This window comes from Lytechinus pictus, chromosome 10, assembly GCF_037042905.1.
Source record: "Lytechinus pictus isolate F3 Inbred chromosome 10, Lp3.0, whole genome shotgun sequence".
Lineage (NCBI taxonomy): Eukaryota > Metazoa > Echinodermata > Echinoidea > Temnopleuroida > Toxopneustidae > Lytechinus > Lytechinus pictus.
In genome coordinates, this window is record NC_087254.1 from 34,798,893 (window position 1) to 34,820,027 (window position 21,135).

At 36.8% G+C, this 21,135-nt stretch overlaps 1 protein-coding gene across 5 annotated transcripts in view; it reads right to left on the minus strand.

Moving 5' to 3' along the window:
* LOC129269535 (myosin-10-like) overlaps nucleotides 1-21,135 on the minus strand; it is an 80,272-nt gene that overhangs the window by 43,627 nt on the left and 15,510 nt on the right. For 3 of the 5 annotated variants that reach the window (XM_064105927.1, XM_064105926.1, XM_064105928.1), the window contains 16 exons: nucleotides 18,995-19,024; nucleotides 17,202-17,294; nucleotides 16,323-16,386; nucleotides 11,658-11,756; nucleotides 11,133-11,276; nucleotides 8,709-8,804; nucleotides 8,297-8,415; nucleotides 7,706-7,858; nucleotides 7,340-7,510; nucleotides 6,691-6,855; nucleotides 6,093-6,207; nucleotides 4,908-5,092; nucleotides 4,200-4,321; nucleotides 2,424-2,493; nucleotides 1,689-1,849; nucleotides 273-399 (listed from right to left, as the gene is read on the minus strand). In XM_064105927.1, the coding sequence (XP_063961997.1) occupies nucleotides 273-399; nucleotides 1,689-1,849; nucleotides 2,424-2,493; nucleotides 4,200-4,321; nucleotides 4,908-5,092; nucleotides 6,093-6,207; nucleotides 6,691-6,855; nucleotides 7,340-7,510; nucleotides 7,706-7,858; nucleotides 8,297-8,415; nucleotides 8,709-8,804; nucleotides 11,133-11,276; nucleotides 11,658-11,756; nucleotides 16,323-16,386; nucleotides 17,202-17,294; nucleotides 18,995-19,021 (1,911 nt within the window). In that variant the 5' untranslated portion in view covers nucleotides 19,022-19,024. Of the gene's footprint in view, nucleotides 1-272; nucleotides 400-1,688; nucleotides 1,850-2,423; nucleotides 2,494-4,199; nucleotides 4,322-4,907; nucleotides 5,093-6,092; nucleotides 6,208-6,690; nucleotides 6,856-7,339; nucleotides 7,511-7,705; nucleotides 7,859-8,296; nucleotides 8,416-8,708; nucleotides 8,805-11,132; nucleotides 11,277-11,657; nucleotides 11,757-16,322; nucleotides 16,387-17,201; nucleotides 17,295-18,994; nucleotides 19,025-20,921; nucleotides 21,012-21,135 lie in introns of those variants that run through there. The other 2 variants (XM_064105929.1, XM_064105925.1) reach the window with 2 other exon arrangements.

The window sequence follows — 21,135 nt, forward strand, 5'->3', positions numbered from 1 at the left end:
ATTGCTGAATCTTCCCATCTTTACAATTCACCTCGAAATAACATGATCTCATGACATAATCCCATTTAATTATTTAAAGTCTTGTTTTGATCAGCTTTTATTCCTCAAATTGGCAAGGGTCAGAGTGAGAGAATAACCAAGGCCCACCATGCACAGGACAGTTGGTATGTGCCTGTGTGGGAAGAATAGGTTACAAAGCAGAAATTCATTTTTGTTCAAACTTGGGTTGGTGATTGGTTGTAAGGTGCAGGGTAGGTTAGAAAATAACTTACGTTCAGGAGCGGCTTGACCTTGGTGAAAAGACGCCACCACTGCCAGTTACGGAGTTTGAGGTAGGCCAGACAGTTACGTTGGATGATGCGGATAGCACTCAACTGCTGGATACGTTTCTGGTAGTTCCTATTGAATGCAAATCATACACAGATCCAATTTGTAATGCTTCCACAAAGAAACATCACCCCATTTCTCGGGGAGGCATTGGATCATTAACAAAGGCATCCTTCAGAATATAATGCCCAGGTAAGACTTCTTGTCAAGGCCTTCTTTCTTTAAACTCGTCATCACTAACATACATAACATTCTACAACAAATTAAATGACATTACTTCAGTAGGTGGACTGCAGAGTTGTAACTTGCCATTTATAACAAGATTTGTGGACTGGTCCCAGAACACCAGAGCTGCCAAGTTGTATTTTGCATTTTCAGTATTCTTATCTCCCAAAATCAGTATTTTGACAAAAAAATCAGTATTTTTACCGTGTGAGATAAATATTTTGTATTTTCCCCCAAAAAAGTGTATTTCATAATAAAATGCTTGGCGCACTCGCCCATCACGGCGCTCAAGCTGCATGCAAGCTAAAATGTGCACTGCTCTTGCAGATGGAAAAAAAAAAACATTGAAACTTGTGTATATCTCACCCTGGTTTTTACAAAATGATTGAAAAAAAAAACAAGTTACCTGAAATTACATTGATCTAATAACCATATTTGTGTACGTTTCATGAAATAGAGACATACATGTATAGAGATGATTTTTTTTTTTTTTTTTTTTTTTTAATACAAAAAACGTATTTTTTAAAGAAAAAACGTACTGCCGTATTTTGGTTGCAAAAATGTACTAAATACGGAAAAATCGTACTACTTGGCAGCTCTGGAACACTCAGTAGTATTACACTTAAGAGCTGCCAATCTTGTACAACCCAAAACAAGAAGTATTTCATGGAAAAAAAAGCATAGTGCCGTAATTTGGTTTAAAAAATTGGAATAATTACGGTAAAAGTGTAATCATTGACAGCTCTGTTAAAGCAGTCAATAATGGATATATAATTTCCTATTTCTTCATACACAGTATTCAACTTTTTACAGATATGAAAGATAAATATGACCCGTTTCATAAAGATCTTACAATTATGGTATCTTTCTTGTTATTCTATAAATACCATGGTAACAGTCTTGACAGCCATATCAGGATCAGGGTTTCCAGCGAAGTTACAACAATTGGAAGTCTTCATGAAACCAGCCCTAGGTCCACGTTACATAAACCTTAGCGATTGATCACAAGGCTGATTTTTTGATTGATCATACACAATAATGAATGCAATCAATCGTAAAATTCTACGCTATGATCGATTGCTGAGCTCTATGTGACAGGGCCCAGATCTGTTTAACATCATATTGAAATATCTTACTTTCTGGCAATGGCACCACGGCAGTGAGCTTGGAAGCGGATGATGATGTCGGTCAATTTCAGATCACGTTCCTCTTCAAGGTGGGCCAACACACCGGCACGGAAGAAGATCTTGCTCTGCCCCAGACGGAACAGGTTGGGGTCCAGCTCCAAAGCACTGATCTGTAAGGAAATAAGGCGATGATGATAATCGCTAATGAAATCACAAAACCTGAAGAATCATTTCAATGTATCATTCTCTCATCCCTGATTACTTGTATGGTAATAGGCTCCTCCATTCACCATCGTCTTGATGGTTTCTCATAAACCCCAAATTATTTAGTCAAACCTGATTATTAACAACGCCCAAGGGAAAGGCAAAAACAGGCCAGTGTAGACATGTGTCTTTTATAGACAAATTATATGGCACATATTCCTTTCAAAAGGGCGACAATTTGGTAGCCAACAAAGACAGGTTTGACTATAGAATATACATTGATATAATATCTTAAGGTGCTTTACAATGCCATAATCTGATTAGCTCCAACTTCTGGGGCCCCGTTTCGTAAAACTTGCAATAACAGTTTAAAGCTACTGAAATTACTCAATTTGATTGGCTGATAGTAAACTTGTTACAGAAACTTTGCATATGTTATTATAACAAGTCTTTATGACTCTAGGCTCATAACATTCATAATCTCATAACCTATAGGCCTACTAATGGGTGTCTTTACACAATGCATAGGGAACAACTTACCATGGCTTGGGCAGCCTTCCTTCCATCCATGAAACCCTTTGGAATGACGTCTGGTGTCAGCAACTCATATCTACACAAAGAAGACAAAAGCATTCAAAGTAATCTCAATGGTAACAATCAAGGGCATTTATGACACAAGAGCTCCGGCAATTTGATTAATTAACACTGAAAAACAAGCCGCGAAAAGGGAACGCAACATTTGCTCCTGCTCCATATGCTCTTCCACTGTTTTTCTCTGAAAATACAAAAAAGGGCTAGGGTAAGGTTTGAATTTTGTGCTCATGTTTGGCTTAATGAATGCATTTCTTTTCCGTAGGAGCGAGTGTAATAGGAGCAAATGCCACGGAAAACACGAAAATATGTGGAGTAAAAGAACATTTTCAGAAATTATGATGGAGTTGAACAACATGCAAGCTCTTAAAAGGTAATGAAAATTTCAAAAATAATCTTCTTCTGAACCCTTCCTCCACAGTTATCAGAGATCCACAATATAAATATTTCACGTTTCATTTGCGCTGCTCTACAGTTTGACTTGAGAGTATCCCATTTCAGTTAAAGCTTTCTCAAGCTGCAAGAGGAACAATCTCATCATGTTAGAGAGAAGGGTAGAGCAAGAAAGGTTTATAATGTGCAGATCACTTCCATCTTTCACACTACTTTCCATTCTCTTTAACCAATCATTTTTGTTAACAGTCTCTGTGATATGCTGGTGTCATAAAAGTTAACAATTTTCATGGTATAAATAATTATCTATTTAAAAAAATAACAATCAGGTTACATAACTGCATCGGGCATGTGTGTCTTAAAATACCCAAATCCAGTTTGGGTTGTAAATCAAATTTACTCCGTGCACCTGAAAAAGAATCCAGAACATCCTACAGGCCCATATGTGCTTTCTAAATACAGTGGTGTTCAAAAGTTAGTGAACCCAACATAATATGAACATATTTAAGTGTTCAAGTTCTGCCACGTTTTAAAGTGATCATTTCACTTTGTTCTGATTTAAAAAATTCTCATTTTGGTTCTTGAAAATGGGCTTAACATTAGGCTTATAGTGTATAAATACCATCCCAAAAGTTTCAAAGTATTATATCCACAGGATCAATTTTAAAACCTTAAAGATGTAAACCAAAGTTTGAAAATAATTGGGAGTTGGTTTCAATGACTATGTGTATACAGTGAACCTGTGCACCACAACACACGAACTCTAGATGAACACAGCATGGCCTACATACAGTGTGTACTAGGTATACACTGAATGTTCAGTGCAGCTAATAGTGTGTGTGTGTAAATAGGAGATACACACAACAGAAGGCAGTCAAAATAGCCAACGGACTTTTTGAATTGGAGTAAACTGGTCATAAGCTTAACCTGTCTACTAGACGGTTCTCATAATCAAGCTAATAAATTGCTACTTGTATCTAAATAAGAGTTTTTCATTCTATATTGTGGTTTGTTTCAGGGTTTTTGAGGACAAATACATGCACTCATACACATGTTTTGTCTCAGTTTGAGAATTTTTTAAATCAGCTGCTCACAAAGTTAAACGATCCCTTTAAATATTTAATGGTGAAGTCAGGTGATTATATTACATTCAATGAAGTTTGTTTCTCTGGGCTTGCCGAACATTGTAGTGTTGTTGTCTACATTCAACACTTAGTATGAAGGAGTGCATTTTGTGGTGGGGTTCACTAAATTTTGAGCACAACTGTACATCCTTAAAAAGCCTGAAGACCGGCATCCCTGAAGCTTGAAATAGAGGTGAAGGCCACTCACCGAGATCTGAATTCTTGGAAGAGGATACGATTTGGGAAGCCCTGACGACAGATACGGATACCTTCCAGTACACCATTACATCTCAGCTGTTCCAGTACTAGATGGGAGTCAATCTTGCCAGCCTGTAATTACAAACATGACAATATTCACCTAAAATTCATGTTCTAACTATTTTCATGGCATCAGATACTTTATTGGCAATGCACAATATCCATATTTGAAATTGCGATACTGAATATTAGACGAATATATGATATTGGGCTTTGTAAAGACAAGCAGCACCTCCTCTTTGATAATTGTTAAGAAATTTGCATATTAATACAATGCACCCCTATCATTTTCTTCCTCCAAATCTTATTATTCACTAACTTTTAATGTCAAAACACCTACAAAGTAGGAGATATCCTTAGAGAATATCAACCAGGGCCCCGCCTTACTAAGAATTATAATTGATCCGATCAACCACAACTATGGATGGCCAGCAGCATCAACATCTAAAATGCAAATTTGTTCAAAATATTTTCTAGATATGATGTATATTCATACATTCATCGCCCCCTTTAAGATTCAGTGCGATTCTCTTGGTTTACGAAGGAGGTTGTGCATATTTCTTGTAGAAATAATTATAGTATGGACGGATTTCCATACTGTTGAGATTGATGGGATCAATCATAACTCATTGTAAGACAGGGCCCTGGCATATCTTACCTTCTTCTCGTGATTGGGGATGATGCAACGGACGAAGTTAGGGTTGGTGGAATTAAGGGTTGTCATCAGATCAGACAGCTGCTCCTTGTAAAGCTGGCCCACGGTACGGAACATACCACGACGGGTCTGGGAGCCTCCAAAGCGAGTGTTGCTTCCTTCCAGGTTGCTCATGCCAACGATGTTGGCTACCGGGTGACAAAGTATCAAAGTGTTTTGAAAAAATGAAAAGAAGTGTCTTTACTGATCACAGGAGAGGAAGAGTGGGTCGCCGTGATGTAAATGGTGTGTGGACCTAAAGAAATTGCTCCAACATTTGATAATTTTCATTCCATTCATTGTTTCTGCAACTTTTCGAATACAAAATGTATAGAAGAAATTACATAGTACACAACAAAATAATTAACAAATAGAAATATGAATAAGGTTGTATTTTCTATAACATAACGATTTTAAGAAGGTTGCAGGGGTTGCCACTATAAGCTTAGCTTGACTCTGTGCCAGTCTGTGGTAACAATTACAAACTATATTTAATAATAGTAATTTAATGTAAGAGTGCAGGTGAAGGGAATGACTTCAAAAAGGTGCAAAAGATACAATAAGAGAAAAGAGACTTATAATGAATCATGTTTCAAGAGGTAAGAAAGATTTTCTTTTTTTTTAGTCATAAGATGAATAAGAAATGCTACATTTCAATTGCATATGACCCAGGTGGAGGATTGCTAGAGGAGAGCTCTTAATTATTTGTCACTTTGTGAGCTTTTAGTTTTATGAAATGTATTCAAACAGAATTGGTATCAATACAAATCCAAAGTAGTAAATTAATAATAATTCTAATACAATGTAAAGACAGAAAGTTTTTTTTTTTTTTTTTGGGGGGGGGGACTGAAAATAGCCTTTACATTCAGGATTACACTGCACACCACATCCCAACCAATGACTCATTACTAACATTCAATCCACCACAACAAAAACTTGATTTGAATAAAAGAGAGAAGTCAAATAAGCATACTGCTGAAAATTCATCAAAATCGGATTTAAATCACAAAGTTCCCACAATTTCACTTTGTTTCACAAATTGCGACTTTTTTTCACTTAAAATCTTTGTCAAAAAACCCCTGGGAGATTATTCACAGGGGAATCACTGGACTTGGATCGACATGCAGACCAGACAAAAGAAAGACTTACCATCCTTCCAGAGAGAAGCGATGAAAGGCTCTGAAGAGTTCTTCATCAGGGCGATGACATTGTCATTGAGGGGGTCCATATTCTTAGTCAACCACTGAGTAGCTGAGTAGGCCACCTAGAGAAAGAGATCACCAAGATATGTCACATAAACCTGCTGGCTCAAACTAATACCAAACAGTGGATTTATAAATCCTCCACTCATCAGCTTCCAATGTCACATAATTACATAATGATATATATACATACAAAGGACAGATTCAAATCTCTTATGACCACAGATATCAGTTCAACTTGGGCAAAATTGGACTTGGAACGTGTTATTAGTACATGTTTCACATACTCTGGTGTGTGTTTCATGACTGGACTTGTAAGACATTTTATCTGACAAGTAATGTTTTATCTGACAGATACCATTGTTACTGTATTTATCAGCCAATCAAAATTCAGGAAAGTTGTCATCCATGATCAACTTCACATCAAAACTGAAAACACATACATTTAACAAGCATATCAGGAGTTCTATACTTTGATGAATAATTTCTTCAATCTATAAATCTACTCAATCATGATTATTATAGAAATAACTTGTCACACTCACCCTGCCAGCATAATGTATAACGCAGAAGTCGGCACTGTCTCTGAAGTCTGGTTTCATGTAGTTAGGGTGTTTGGACATCTCTTTGTGCAGCTTCTCTACGTAGGATTTATCAGTGGCCTTCGGGAACCAGCATTCTTCATCGAGAAGAGCCAAGATACCCATGGGCTACAAAAAAAAATTTCATTTGATATCATTATCATTGCCTAGTATTCCAATAAACCATTTCGTAATAACAATATGCCCAGGAGTAGATGAAGGTAATTTGCCATAAACCAGAACAGTGCTTATCCAAATTACTTTGATGAGCATGATTATTCATGTTATTATAAAATATGCTTTATTTCATTTAAAGAAAAACAAGGTGTCCATTCATGTTTGGTATTTGGCAATGGGTCAAATGATAGCCAATTAGTTCAAAGCTGGAAATTGAAATTAACGCGTAATCTTATTGATCAATACGCGGAAGTGAGCGTCCTCTTAGTATAATCTGACCAATGCGGTCATACCTTTTATATCGCAGGCAACTAGACATTTAAGTACGACTTTAAGTCATACTTAAATCTTTGTAAAACACCCCCTGATGTATATACTTTATGGGATTACCCAGCTTCTAAGTTATCTTTTCCTATTTCTCTGGAATCTCTCCTACCTTCTCGATGAGGTCAATGCAAGGCTGTAGATCGAGTCCAAAATCGATGAACTTCCAGTCGATGCCCTCCAGTCGGTACTCCTCCTGTTCCAAGACGAACATGGTGTGGTTGAACAGCTGTTGGAGTTTCTCGTTGGTGTAATTGATGCAAAGCTGCTCAAAGGAGTTCATCTGCAAAACAAAGAAAATCCAATATTGATCATAGATTGTCTCATTTCTAAAAACTAACAGTTTTAGGATCATGGGAAGAAAAATTCCACATTTGTATTTTGAATGTACATTTAAATGTCAAAACTGGCAGCTCAAACTTAAATTCCTATCAAAAGGGAAAGAAGAAATATGGTGGAGATTGGATTGTGCACGTACCTGGAAGATCTCAAAGCCAGCAATGTCGAGGATACCGATAAAGGATGCTGCAGTACGTCTGCTCCTGTCAAGGGACTTGTTGATCCTGTAGACCACCCACTGGAAGAGCTTCTCATAAAGTGCCTTGGACAGAGCTTCACATGCAAACTCAACCTAAACAGTTTAAGACAGAAGAAAATACATGAATATTAATAAGATGTAAGCGATGGAGTTATTGCTATGAAGAGTCAGAAAATATATCCATGCCAAAGGAAACAAGTAGGGTCTGATCACCTAATTTAGAACTAAACTGCAATCAGGTTGGTTGACGAATATACATAACACTGAACACTTAAAGAACTGCGATGGGAGTTAAGGTGTATATCAATTATGCTAGTCCCCTGTACCATGGTCGTTACTTTCTTGACAAAGATCAAACAGGTTAAGGATTTTGAGGAGGCAAGGGGGAGTAGGAAGGTGCTAGAAACCTGTTCCTTGCTTTATGCTTTGTAGGTGCATAGGTTAAACCCAAAAGAATTGTGAGGAAGAAAGGGGAACAGGACACAGGGATGGGGGATAAGGGGGGGGGAGGGGGAGGGGAATACTAGTTACCTGGTTCTTGGTTTGTGCCTTGGTGACATAGTCTCTGCCGACCTTGATGCGAGGTTTGAGAATAGCCTTGGTGAAGTCTGTCACACTGATTCCAAGGAGATGACTTATCCTCTGGGCAACTGTTCGCAAAAAAAGAGAGAGATTTTGAATTTTCTTCATTTCAAAGGTATTATGATCTCTGGATTATATCTTATCTGATAAGTCTGGATACCATGAAAAATTATTGATTATCAATGACACAGAAATCATTTTCATGCAAATCACAAGCTCCTGTTTTGTTGAAGTAACTCTCGTAGGAACTCGGCAGCTCAGCTTTCCGCCTCTATTCCTTCAACAACAAAATCACTGACCCAGCTCTTGTGGAGGCTAAATGTGGGGTATTCCTGTATGAATGATTTTTATGTATACTTACTCTCATTGTTAGGAAGAATAGCCTGATCTGAGTTCCTCTCTTGTTTGAACTCCATGTTCCCAAACCACAGGACTGCAGAGACCACCTTGAGACAACCTGAAAATGGGAACAAGTTGCAGAATAAGGTTAGGTCAGTGCTAATTTTGAAACACATTTGATAAAATCCATCATTATTGCATATGATGAGCATAAATAATATGATAAGAGTATTTTTACATAGATGCAAATATTTTATGTTACACCATTGCCGATAGCGTATAATGAGCAACATCATTAAATATACTGCCAACTGTGCATTATTTGCATCATTATTCATTATGACTGAACCATGAACCAGTAATGGCCTAGTGGTAGATCTGCTGCCTTGCGCGAAGTAGATGACAGGTTCAAACAAAACTTTAAAGTGGCCTGCCATTAACAAATCATGGGGAAATTGCATCAATACAAAATTTGCAGAAGGCCAATTGACCTGCATGATATAATCCGTCCGTCATGAGAGCCCGTCAGACTAATGCGATAAAAGTTCGGACAGCATAAATTTGACCGAACACGTGATCGTTATTTACTTCGGGTCGTTGCAGTTCTAGTTTCCAACAATTCCTAGACTCTTAGCAGGTCTCTTGATTGCTAAACAAAAACAAATAACCTATTTGAAGTTACATGTTTCAAAGTGAAAACACGCAGTTTACTTCTGGTTGTTTGTCTACTAACTATTCCTCTTCCATATTAGACCTCCCAGACATGCCGGCGTCTATTACATAAAACCCCCAGGCATGCAGCCTAGTGAAAGGCTAAAATCCCTTCTCTGTTCTGAGCTTAGCCTTGATTTCCCATGATTTGTCGATGGAAGGTCGCTTTAATGTAAGATGGAGAGTGCAATCTTTTCCTTCAGAAGTAACCAATAAATGCCTTTTCAATTATCAACAATATTACAAAAATGAAGATAATAAAAGTGGGTGCTTAAAGGATCCTAATTTCTTGTCACAGGCAATATCTGCGCTCATAAACCATTACCTTGGCATAAGGATTGGATCAATCTAGTGGATCAAACCAGTGGATCAGTCTAATGGATCAAACCAGTGAATCAATCTAGTGGATCAAACCAGTAAATCAGTCTAGTGGATCAAACCAGTGAATCAGTCTAGTGGATCAAACCAGTGGATCAGTCTAATGGATCAAACCAGTGAATCAATCTAGTGGATCAAACCAGTGAATCAGTCTAGTGGATCAAACCAGTGAATCAGTCTAGTGGATCAAACCAGTGAATCAGTCTAGTGGATCAAACCAGTGAATCAGTCTAATGGATCAAACCAGTGAATCAGTCTAATGGATCAAACCAGTGAATCAGTCTAATGGATCAAACCAGTGAATCAGTCTAATGGATCAAACCAGTGAATCAGTCTAGTGGATCAAACCAGTGAATCAGTCTAGTGGATCAAACCAGTGGATCAGTCTAATGGATCAAACCAGTGAATCAGTCTAGTGGATCAAACCAGTGAATCAATCTAGTGGATCAAACCAGTGAATCAGTCTAGTGGATCAAACCAGTGGATCAGTCTAATGGATCAAACCAGTGAATCAATCTAGTGGATCAAACCAGTGAATCAGTCTAGTGGATCAAACCAGTGAATCAGTCTAGTGGATCAAACCAGTGAATCAGTCTAGTGGATCAAACCAGTGAATCAGTCTAATGGATCAAACCAGTGAATCAGTCTAATGGATCAAACCAGTGAATCAGTCTAATGGATCAAACCAGTGAATCAGTCTAATGGATCAAACCAGTGAATCAGTCTAGTGGATCAAACCAGTGAATCAGTCTAACGGGGTTTGTGCACGATGGCAGGTCTGTATTTCAATATTTTCATATTTCAACTGTTCCTCCATAAATTTCTCAAAAAACAATGTGAGGGTGGGCATGTGATAGGGTATCATGCAGGGGAGGCAATAATGTTGATTTTTTTTTAGGGGCTACCTATTTTTCCACATTGGTTCAATAGCGGAATATTGGGGACAATATATTTCATTTTAAGGGCAACTCTTTAGGGGTAACAAGCAATGAAGCAGTAAAAGCAAATATTATTCTGCCATAACTAGAATACTAATTTTCTACATAACTTTGAATATTGTTTGTGACAGATCTTTGGGCGAATCTAGAAAGAATGGTTGCCCGAAAGCACGCATTATGGGGGAATTCTAGAGGCGATTTTGGCCGAGTGTCCCGAGGGCAAATTGCCCCTCTCCCTCATGTATTTCCGACACTGGAATCATGTGAGGACTATGATCAAGGTTAAGGTATGGCTTGAAATTGTTTGGATTAATGGGTGCATTTTCAGCAGGAGCAATTGTGGAAAGAGCGAATGTCAATGGAACAGTCTAGATCCGCCCCCAGATCAATTCTATACGATGGTAGCTGGATAAACTTACATGTGATCTCTTCATCGCTGATGTTCATGATTTGCATAGCACTGATGGTTTCTTGAAACTCCTTGACATCATCCACCCCAGTGACAGGCACGTTTCCATTGCTAAGGTAGTTGTAGGTATCGATGCTACGCAGCACATATTTCTCTGAAAGATAGAGGCAATGAGAATGATACTTTTAAACTGGGTTATGACTGATTTTGTTTGATTTAATGATGAATTTTCTAGATCTCCAACAATACTTTCAAGAATGATAATGTTAGAGGATGTAATAAATAATTCCATAAAATTACAAATGAAAAAAATACTTCCTCTGATTGTGATACTAATTGAATGCTTTATACTAAATCTGATTTTTCCTCTAGAACCAGCAGAGAAAAAAATCACTTCTTTCCAAGTGAGTATCATTCAAATCAATTTGTTTCATACGACTGTGATTTTCACACAAAAAATGTTCTTGAAGATTTATTTTCTTAGATCTTAATTCACAATCAACTTCCTGTGTGAAGTAGTTCACATTATGCTTACCCTTGTCCTGAGCGTTGGTTCCCAGACACAACTGGTAGAAGACGTGAAAGGTCCTCTCGGTGCCGGCCTGACGGATGACACGAGCCTTCTCCAGAAGGTCTGACAAGTAGGGTAGGTTAAGGAAAACGGTCTTTTGGGCTAAAAACATTGCAATCTTAAAAAGGAAATATCATTTTATCATCTAATATCCCTACAAGTTCCAAAACGACTTAAATCGTAATAATAATAGCAGAATTTTATATAGCACCTTTTGTAATAGGATACAAAGTGCAACTATTATTACCCCAGCTTAAGCTCAAGCTATCGCTTTATGAACGGTGTTCAGTGCATTCAAAGAATTAATCCTACTGGTTACCCATGTACCTCATATCTACTTTGTGTACAGCGCAATGTGGAACAATTTCTTGCTGAAGGAAATTAGGCCGTGGCTGAGATTTGAACCCTCTGTTTCAAAGTCCGGAGACTTATCCAATTGGCCTCAATGCTCCACTTTGGATGTTGCTACCCTGGCTTTGGCCGCCCAGCAGACTTTTTATAGGACAAAAACATTTCAAAGATAATTTTATTTTCCCCTGTCAGGTGCCCACTGACCTCACCTGTGCTGAGAGTGACAAGTGTAGTAGGTTAATGTCTTGCCAAAGGACATTACTGCTGCGGCAGGGATTTGAACCTGGAACCTTGTGGTTCAAAGTCCAGATACCACTTAACCACAATTAACCAGTCTACATGTACTGGTTTAAATAATTTGATGTGTTATTGTTTAATATAGCACCTGCTCTCAAGTGGCAATGGTTATGTTAAAACTAAAATCTATCAATCATTAAGAAACTAAAATAAATCATTGTGATATACCTAACCAAGAGTGCTAAGATACAATATCTTGGCTCACACAACACAGTTTACATTTTATTTGAGACCATATGTTGTACATGTTTCTTAAGGACTCAACAGGCACCCTTCTATATTATCTCCTTTGCTATCCTTTGAAACACTGCATATTAAAATGATCAAGGGATCAATGCTAATGGAAGAACTACATAATAAGCAAGCACATGTGCATGTATGTACCATAAAAGCACATTACGGTCCATTAGTGCAGTAGGGTAGCGTATCAACACACGAGGCATGGTTCAAGTAGCTGACTCATGCATCTATGATGAATCAATTCAAGATTTCCTACCATCTATCTTAAACAAAGGAAAGAAATGCATCCAAGACAAACAAACCCACATCCTCAAAGCAGACCCCATGTTTGTTTGGGGTGACAGTCTGACAACAAAACTTGGGCAAGAATTATGCCTTTGTCAAAAAGACATATCACTCGTCAATTTTCCTTCCTTGTAAGGAGGGCAGCAGAAGGGAGTAGGGGAAGTAGATGAGGTAAATTGCATGCATTTGGTGTCCTTTTGCCACTCAGCAATGTCAAGCACCAAAGGTTTGTAAGTAGACATACGCAGAGAGAGATAAATAGATCCAGGAGACAGAGAAAGACAGAGAGAGACAGGGAGATAGAGACAGAGACGATCTGTTAAGAGTAAGAGAGAGAGAGAGAGAGTTACAGATAGTAAAGGGTGGAAAGATCAAGTGCACCAATAGATAAAGGCGCTGAAGAGTGTTTAATGTGGATGTTTGCATATATCCTTGTGTACAGGTGGGGGTGGGGTCTTCATCCCACCCCATCCCCTTAAATATGAGGCTATCCTTAGGCTTTACAAGATAATATTGCTTTGACGGGGTGAGGGTGGGGGTGGGGGGTTCTCAGTGTACATCTAGTACACTGGTAAACTAAAATAATAACACTGCTATCAAGGACCAAGTAGTCCCATTATGCCATAACCTTCATGTACAATGTACACTCTTTCCAACTTAATCACCTTTAAATTACAAATAAAGATTTCCATATCTGGTTGATATAGTGCACAGAGCACCTGAAAACGAAACAATCATTTTTTTAAGGTTTTTTTTCCCCCTATTCAGCATAATGTCCAAAAGAAATATTGTGCATTTTATGAAATGCATTCTATTCATGTTAAAAATATATTTAAAAAATGCACAATAAAGCAAGTATATTCATGCTAAAATGCAGCATAGTTAGAATCATGATCGTACATTGTACAGAGTACCTGCCTGTCTGGCAATGATTCTAAATCATTTTCAGAGAATAGATTGCCATTTTGACTGGGTCAAAGTCCTATCTCTGCCCTTTAGAAATATCATCTTACATCAACATAATCACAGACTCCAAATCGAATTGTATACTAACATGAAAATGATTTTATATTGACTAGACTATTGACGGTTGTTTTTACAGATATGATCGTGTTTGCATTTGATATTGAAACATATCAAATGAATGAACCATTTTCAATGAACATTTTATCATCTAAAGGCATAGAGAAATGTTAACAATAAATCCAATGACATTAATACATGAAGTGTTTGCAAGTGTTTAAATGTGTAAGGATTATCCTGTTATACCACAAAATTTTTTAATTTAGCAATTATTTTACCAGTCGAATAGTACAATGGAGAATCATGAAAGTACATGTCAATTCTCATATCCTCACACTTCATTTCTCTATCCTATGTACATTTTACCTCTTCAGAGTATGATGGTATTCCATAGGAAGGGTACAAGAATGGAAATGTTTGGTGAATTATTACATAATACCAACATGCTTATATAGCGCATATCACTGCCAAATGTGTCCCTATGCGCTTAATTGGATATTATTACCCTGGCTTTAGCCTCGCAGCCTTTTACAGCGCGTTGGCATTTCAAGGAATAAATTCCTGCCAGGTACCCAATTACCTCACCTGGGTCGAGTGCAGCACAATGTGGATAAATTTCTTGCCGAAGGAAATTATGCCATGGCTGGGATTCGAACCCACGACCCTCTGTTTCAAAGTCCGAAGACTAATCCACTGGGCCACAACGCTCCACATTTGTAAGGTATTTGAATTTCCAATTATTTCTAAATGTGATGAAATATTTCCCCCACTACACAAACAAAAATAAATCCACAGGACAGCAGAAATCATACAAATGCAAAATACGAAATACTTTGTACAAAAACAACCCAAAAAATAAAGAAACACAAAAAGAATCTGAACCTTGTGAATTCATGTCACCCAGGTGCATTCTCACTAATTACCCACTTACAGTACTATGAGCAGACCCTCAAACACTGGGTATTACAACACAATTTATAGGATAGAAGTGTTTGCTCATTTTTTCCTGCTGGTAAACAATATAGCAGTATTCTAACCTGTCATGTGACAAATTTCTTGTTTTTAAAACCTCCAAAATCTGAACAAATGGGAAGCAAAAACTCACCATCAAATACTATTACACTGCCAAAAAGCTAAAAACAAAACTACGGGATGCCACTTAGAATTGATATTAAAAGTCTGAAAATCATCTAGAACCCCTTTCCTACATCAAAATGGTGTTTTCTATGGCTGAAAATATGTTAAACACGGTGTGAATTCAGACTTTAGTCTGACAAGTGGCCTTCTTGAAAATTCTTATGCCCTAAACTGTCACAAACTTGATTGGTCCAAAGTTTTTTTTTGCAGCCAGATCAAAAATGTCTTGCCTCTGCATTGGTAGATAGAATGTTGCTAGAATATGCCGCACTGTGTCGGTATAAGTCTATGGCAGAAGGACTGCGTGTTCCACTAGGTGATACATGCATGTATGTCATCATTGAATAACAAGGTTATTATCACTCCAAACAAATCTTTCACATCTGTGGACAAGACTTTAACAAGGGTCCATTCAGCCATCAATGTCATTATTTTCCCAGGAGGGTTCCAAGGCAGTAAGGGTTCCAAACAAATGCTAGTATTTACACAAGTTTGATTGCATCCCCTCTAACCAATAGAAAAGGTTCAACTTTTGAGACACTTAACCTGATTCACACACACTTTTCCCATTTTCACTGACCACTCTTTACTCCTTTGTTAAACAGAACCTTGCCATTTCAAATATCAGTTGTAATCAAACAATGACCCGGAACTTGGTACAAACCAACTGACCCCCCCCCCCCTCCTGTATGTTGAAATATATTTTATACATGTATCAGGGGTAGCAAGGGGTGCTCCGGCTCCCTCCCACCCTTCTTTTTAAATAAATGAGTACAAAAAATGCAAAAATTACAATTTATTGCATTCTTGTGCTTGTGTTGTTTTTTTTTTGGCACAGACAGACACCCTCCTGAGAGCTTACACGAGCCAAGCAACAGGGTCAGTTCACATCGAGATCTATTCATCACCAGGGACTTGAAAATCTTGCTGACAGATGTGAGAGGAAACCATGTAGGCTACCCACTCTTCATTGATAGAAGTGGGTGTGACATGCTCTGAAAGATTCACTACTCTCTAATGCTGAATTGACACCCTGTCCACCTTCTGATGCCATAGCTTTCTTTTTATGTTGATCACATTAAACCAAAGTTTTGGGAAGGGGAGCCTTTTCAAAAGCCCCTGAAAAGGCCACCAAAGGCAAGCCCCTCCCATTTCCTCTCCCCCAAGATTTGGTATTGCCCATCATTATTTTATGTTGCATCATAATTAAGGTATTACTGCATGGATCATCATTCTAAGGAACTGCCTTGTTTCTGGAGTCACCCACTAGAAAATGCCGCTGTAAGTAAAGGATACAACTGTCAATGTAGGCTCCTGCGATGAACCCAGATGTGTCAAAGTTGATGCGGATGAATTTACCCTGAAGAAAGAAAAAAAAAATGATAATGAAACTTGGACTTACAATACATACATTTTTCTTTCATCATTAACTTCTGGGGCCCTTTTTCATAAGTATAACTTTGCCATTATTGCAACTGTCATGAAATACTTGCTTGTGATTGGCTGCTGAGCAATGTTACCATGATAGTTGCCACAATGGCAAAGTTTCAACCGTCGCCAGTCCTTTATGCAATCGACCCTAATCAATACCTCCTGTATCTAAATACAATGAAGTTACCACCATTGTTCAAAAGATGGTTATCTCTATCTCAAATTACACATGAAATACCTAAACCTGAAATAAAAATCAAAGCCTTTCCTAAAATGATTCTATTCATTACTCAAAGTTCAAGGTGACGTGATGCACTTTCCTCAGGAAAATGGTAAACAAATACACCAAGAGGCTAGAGCTATCATTCAATGAAGAAATACATGAAGTATACATTTACACTAGGGTCCCTATTTTCAGAAGACACATAAAATATACAGCTTTCACAGAATTAGGAAAGAACACAGAATGCTATTCAACAGTCAAGGGGTTCGTTCCATAAAGCTGTTCGTAAGGTAAGTGTGACTTTAAGAACGACTGGTGATCCTTTCTTGTGGTAAATGATATTCAACATTAAATGTTCATTGGTGATTATTTATGGCACGTAAGATAGGATCACCAGTCGTTCCTAAAGTCGCTCTTAACTTCTAACAGCTTATGAAACGGATCCCGGGTATCATTTTCAGTTATCAATGAATTCTTATTGTTAGAACCATCACTGTTTACGTCTTCCCACGATTACTTACAAAACGTGAAGAGTTGTCGTTCTTGACGGTCTTGGCATTTCCAAAGGATTCAAGGATCGGGTTGGCTTGGAGCAGCTGAGCTTCCAGTTCACCCTGAAAAGACACAACATCAACATTAAAAACCAAATCAATCTTCAACATCTTATACGGATGGAAACTCAATACCTACTGAACTTCTGCGTACCTAACAATTCTTTAAAATGTACAACTCTTTTAAATTATTTTTCCCATTTAAGATTATCATTGGCTCATTTTAATAAGATTATTGGTTGAATAAGAAGGGACTTTTAATAAAACTTTTTTTTTAGACAGCTATCTTTTTAAAGCAATAACCAAACCAGACGTCTGCTTTAAGATTCTTTTCTTTTAAATTGAATTGAATTACACAATGATAACCTGCTAAATGAAAGTATTCATGGTAAATTTCATTATAACGACTAGTCTAAATTAATTGACCTTCTTTTTATCTTGTTAATGTCATTGTCTGTCTCCTGTCTTAATATATTGTAGGTCTCTTCATATCAGCTTACTTCATATCTTCAAAGTCTAAAATGTTTTTGTATTCTCACTTTAATGTCTCAAAGGATATGTTTCCTTTCCGATATATGCTTTTTTTTTACGATTGCTTCACATATTATTTCACCAAATGAGAATTGAATGATTAGCAAATTTTCTTAATATTTTTATTCAAAATAAAAATTTACCTTTCTCATGGTAGTCAAAGCAGAGTTGATCAATCAACTCACGATTACTTTGCAAATTAAAACCCAACGTAATAAATTTGTGACTAACAAACACAGCACGCAGTGTAAAAACTTACAAGAACAAAAAACATTTATAAAACCCAATTTATAAACACCACGAAGAAAACAAACATTGCTGGGATAAGGGGAACAGTCAGATTCAAAAGTTTCAGGCATAACAGAAATAAGAACACTTCCAATGCACCTTTTCATATTATTTACACATAAAACAAATTTTGACTAAGAAATACATCAGGGAGATTTAGGGTTTTGTTTTCATGAGCATTTATTTATAAGAGGAATTAAATGACAATTGGAAATCAATTAATTATTGTATCAGACTTTTGTATACGTGTGAATACAATCAGCTTTTGATTATCGAACACAAAACAAATTCCAAATCAACTTTAATACTTACCTTCCTTTCAAACTTAACTGAAAAAATAGGGAAATTCTACTGACTTTCAGTAAGAATCATTTTGAGTATAGTGAAATAAATTATTTGTATTTGTTTCGACAATGTAACTTTGTTTCCACAAAGTAATCTCCGATGTTGAATCTGAAAATCAAGAATTGCAATTCCATACCAGTTTGCTGCATATGTTAACTGCTGGTGTTAGTGGCAAAATGTGTTAAAATTCTCTAATTCTGAATTTCCTTATAAAGTGGCATTAGTACAACCAAATCGATTTGAACTAAATGGTTATTATGAAATAATTATTCCTCAGACAGTTTTAGTTTAGTATACCATCAGACAATGGTGTTGTGATCCAGTGTGATTGTGAAATGTGAGTGAGTGAGCAGCAAAAACACTGTTTCAATTTTTATACAAACACCATTTACTATATGAACTTCACAGTTGTTGTTTTAAGTGTTTAAAATCTTAAATAATAAAGTTTTTTAAATTGTATATTTAATCTTCAATAAAACTAAGCATGGTTGTTTGAACTGTTAAACAGCTTCCATCAAGTTCATATACAGGTGTAGTAAAACTTTAAACAGCATTTTTACTATGTGTATGAAAATGGGAAACAAAGAATGGATACTTACTACAATGTTCCGGGAAAGGCTATGCATACTCTACACAGACAGACCGCATATAATTTGTGGAGCGAGGGGTAAGGGAATGAGGTGGGGCAAGGCGGGGGCAGGGGTGTAAGTTTAGTAGATGGTGTGTGTGGGTGTAGAGAGGTGGGTGGATCCAGGACAGGTGGATGGATGGATTATAATCAACATGAAAACAGGGTAAAGGGGGTGGGGAAAAGATACAAAAACAAGATTGATAATAAAACCTGCAACCATGAATCAATATTGTACAAGACAGATAGGGCAAGGTGAGAGAGCAACATGATGCTGAAATGGGAGAATGACAGATGGGATATAACCAAAAGTGCAGAAATTAAAATATAAAGAAACTTGAAAAGAAGCACATACCATAACACAAGAAAATACAAAATCATGCACATGCATATAAGGATATGTAACTAACAAATACATAAATACTACAATATGATTTATAATCTGTACATACAGATTTACAAAATACATTAATTTTCATCATAGTTAAACTACATGTACACTACATACATTACAGAGTAACCATGGTAATGTCACACAAAGCATCCAGATTTTATATTTACATATACTACGAAATACAAAGCAAATACAAAAAAGTGTATTCCATAATACATGTACATATGACAACATATTTTAGGTACATAAAACCATTCTAACATAAGAAAAAAGCACATAGTTCACAAGTTTTCTAGTTTCACCCCCCCCCCAAAAAAAAAATAATAATAATGAATAAATAAAAATCAGGATATTAATTTCATCATATTAATATTGCAATTTTCATATATATTCCGTCACTTCCTTGAAGAATTTGTCACTAATAGGCCTACATGTACATTACAACAGAAGTCAAGTCTCCCTAGCTTATGATACCATGTATGGATGTTGATATAAGCTACTTCATAGAAAATATAAGTTCCTTGAAATATGATATGCCTATGACAGGCCAAAACAACCAGCAGATGCCAAGACAAAGATCCTATTTCATCCAGTCCAGTGCGCTCTCCTTTCTTCTTTTTAACATTTTATCTATATCATGCCATCAAGGCACCAGTCACCTACATTTATCAAACAGCCTGTCACTTTAAGATTAAAGCAAGGTAAGAATATATTGAGTTTACTACCAGGAGTATTCATTTACTTCCTTAGATAAGGAATCTTTGGCCATGATACTCTTGCTTTCTGGACTAAAATTGTATTGGAGTGATATTATGTAAATACACTGTGTCAAATTAAAGGTAAAGCCCTCATACCCTCCTCTAAACAATTTTTCACACCACTTTTGTCATTTGCATAAAATTGAGATGCCAAAAATGGGTTCAATTCCCTAGGACAAGGTTTGTGAACTAAATATATTATCTTCTTTGAGATGTGTTGTAAATATAGATTTGCATGTTTATCTCAATATTGCAAGTTTATCTCAATAAACAATACCAACACCCGATCCAGTAACTATTTCACTTCTGGTCCGTGCTGAAATGGCGTGCACAATCTCAAGTAAATAAATCGCAAATTTCCTTTTCTTTCATAAAAATGAGTATTATGTTTTCTTACATTCATTATAATATATTTCCCTCTATTCTCATTCACAATGCTTTTGCATATATGAGTATTGGGCATAATGCTTTAATAAGCAAACAATTCAAAACAAAGAGTATTTTTATTCAGGCTTCAAAACACCTCATAAATACAGAATCACAAAGGAAGGCTTCATTCATTGGGAAAACAACAACACCAACATGTATAAGTATTAGTGCATAATCTAAATCTTGGCTAAAGTGTTGTATAGAACAAACTGTGCCGTCAAATTCGGAACACAAATAAATGCAATAAAATTCAAACAGCAAAGGGAGTTTTCATATTTTCGAATTGAACAACAACTGCAAAATGAGTGTTAACATACCGCATTTGGTAATTGATAGGAAATTTTTTTTTTCTTAATCCTATCTCCAGCTAGGTCCTGAAAAGATGGAAACATGAACAGAGAACATGATGTACTACATGTATACCAATACGTTATGAGACAAGTAGTGGATGTAGGTTTGAAGGAGAGAGGGGTGGAGAGGGGCTGAAGAGAAGGTAAAGAGGTGCGGGGGGGGGGTAAAGTAGAAAGGTAT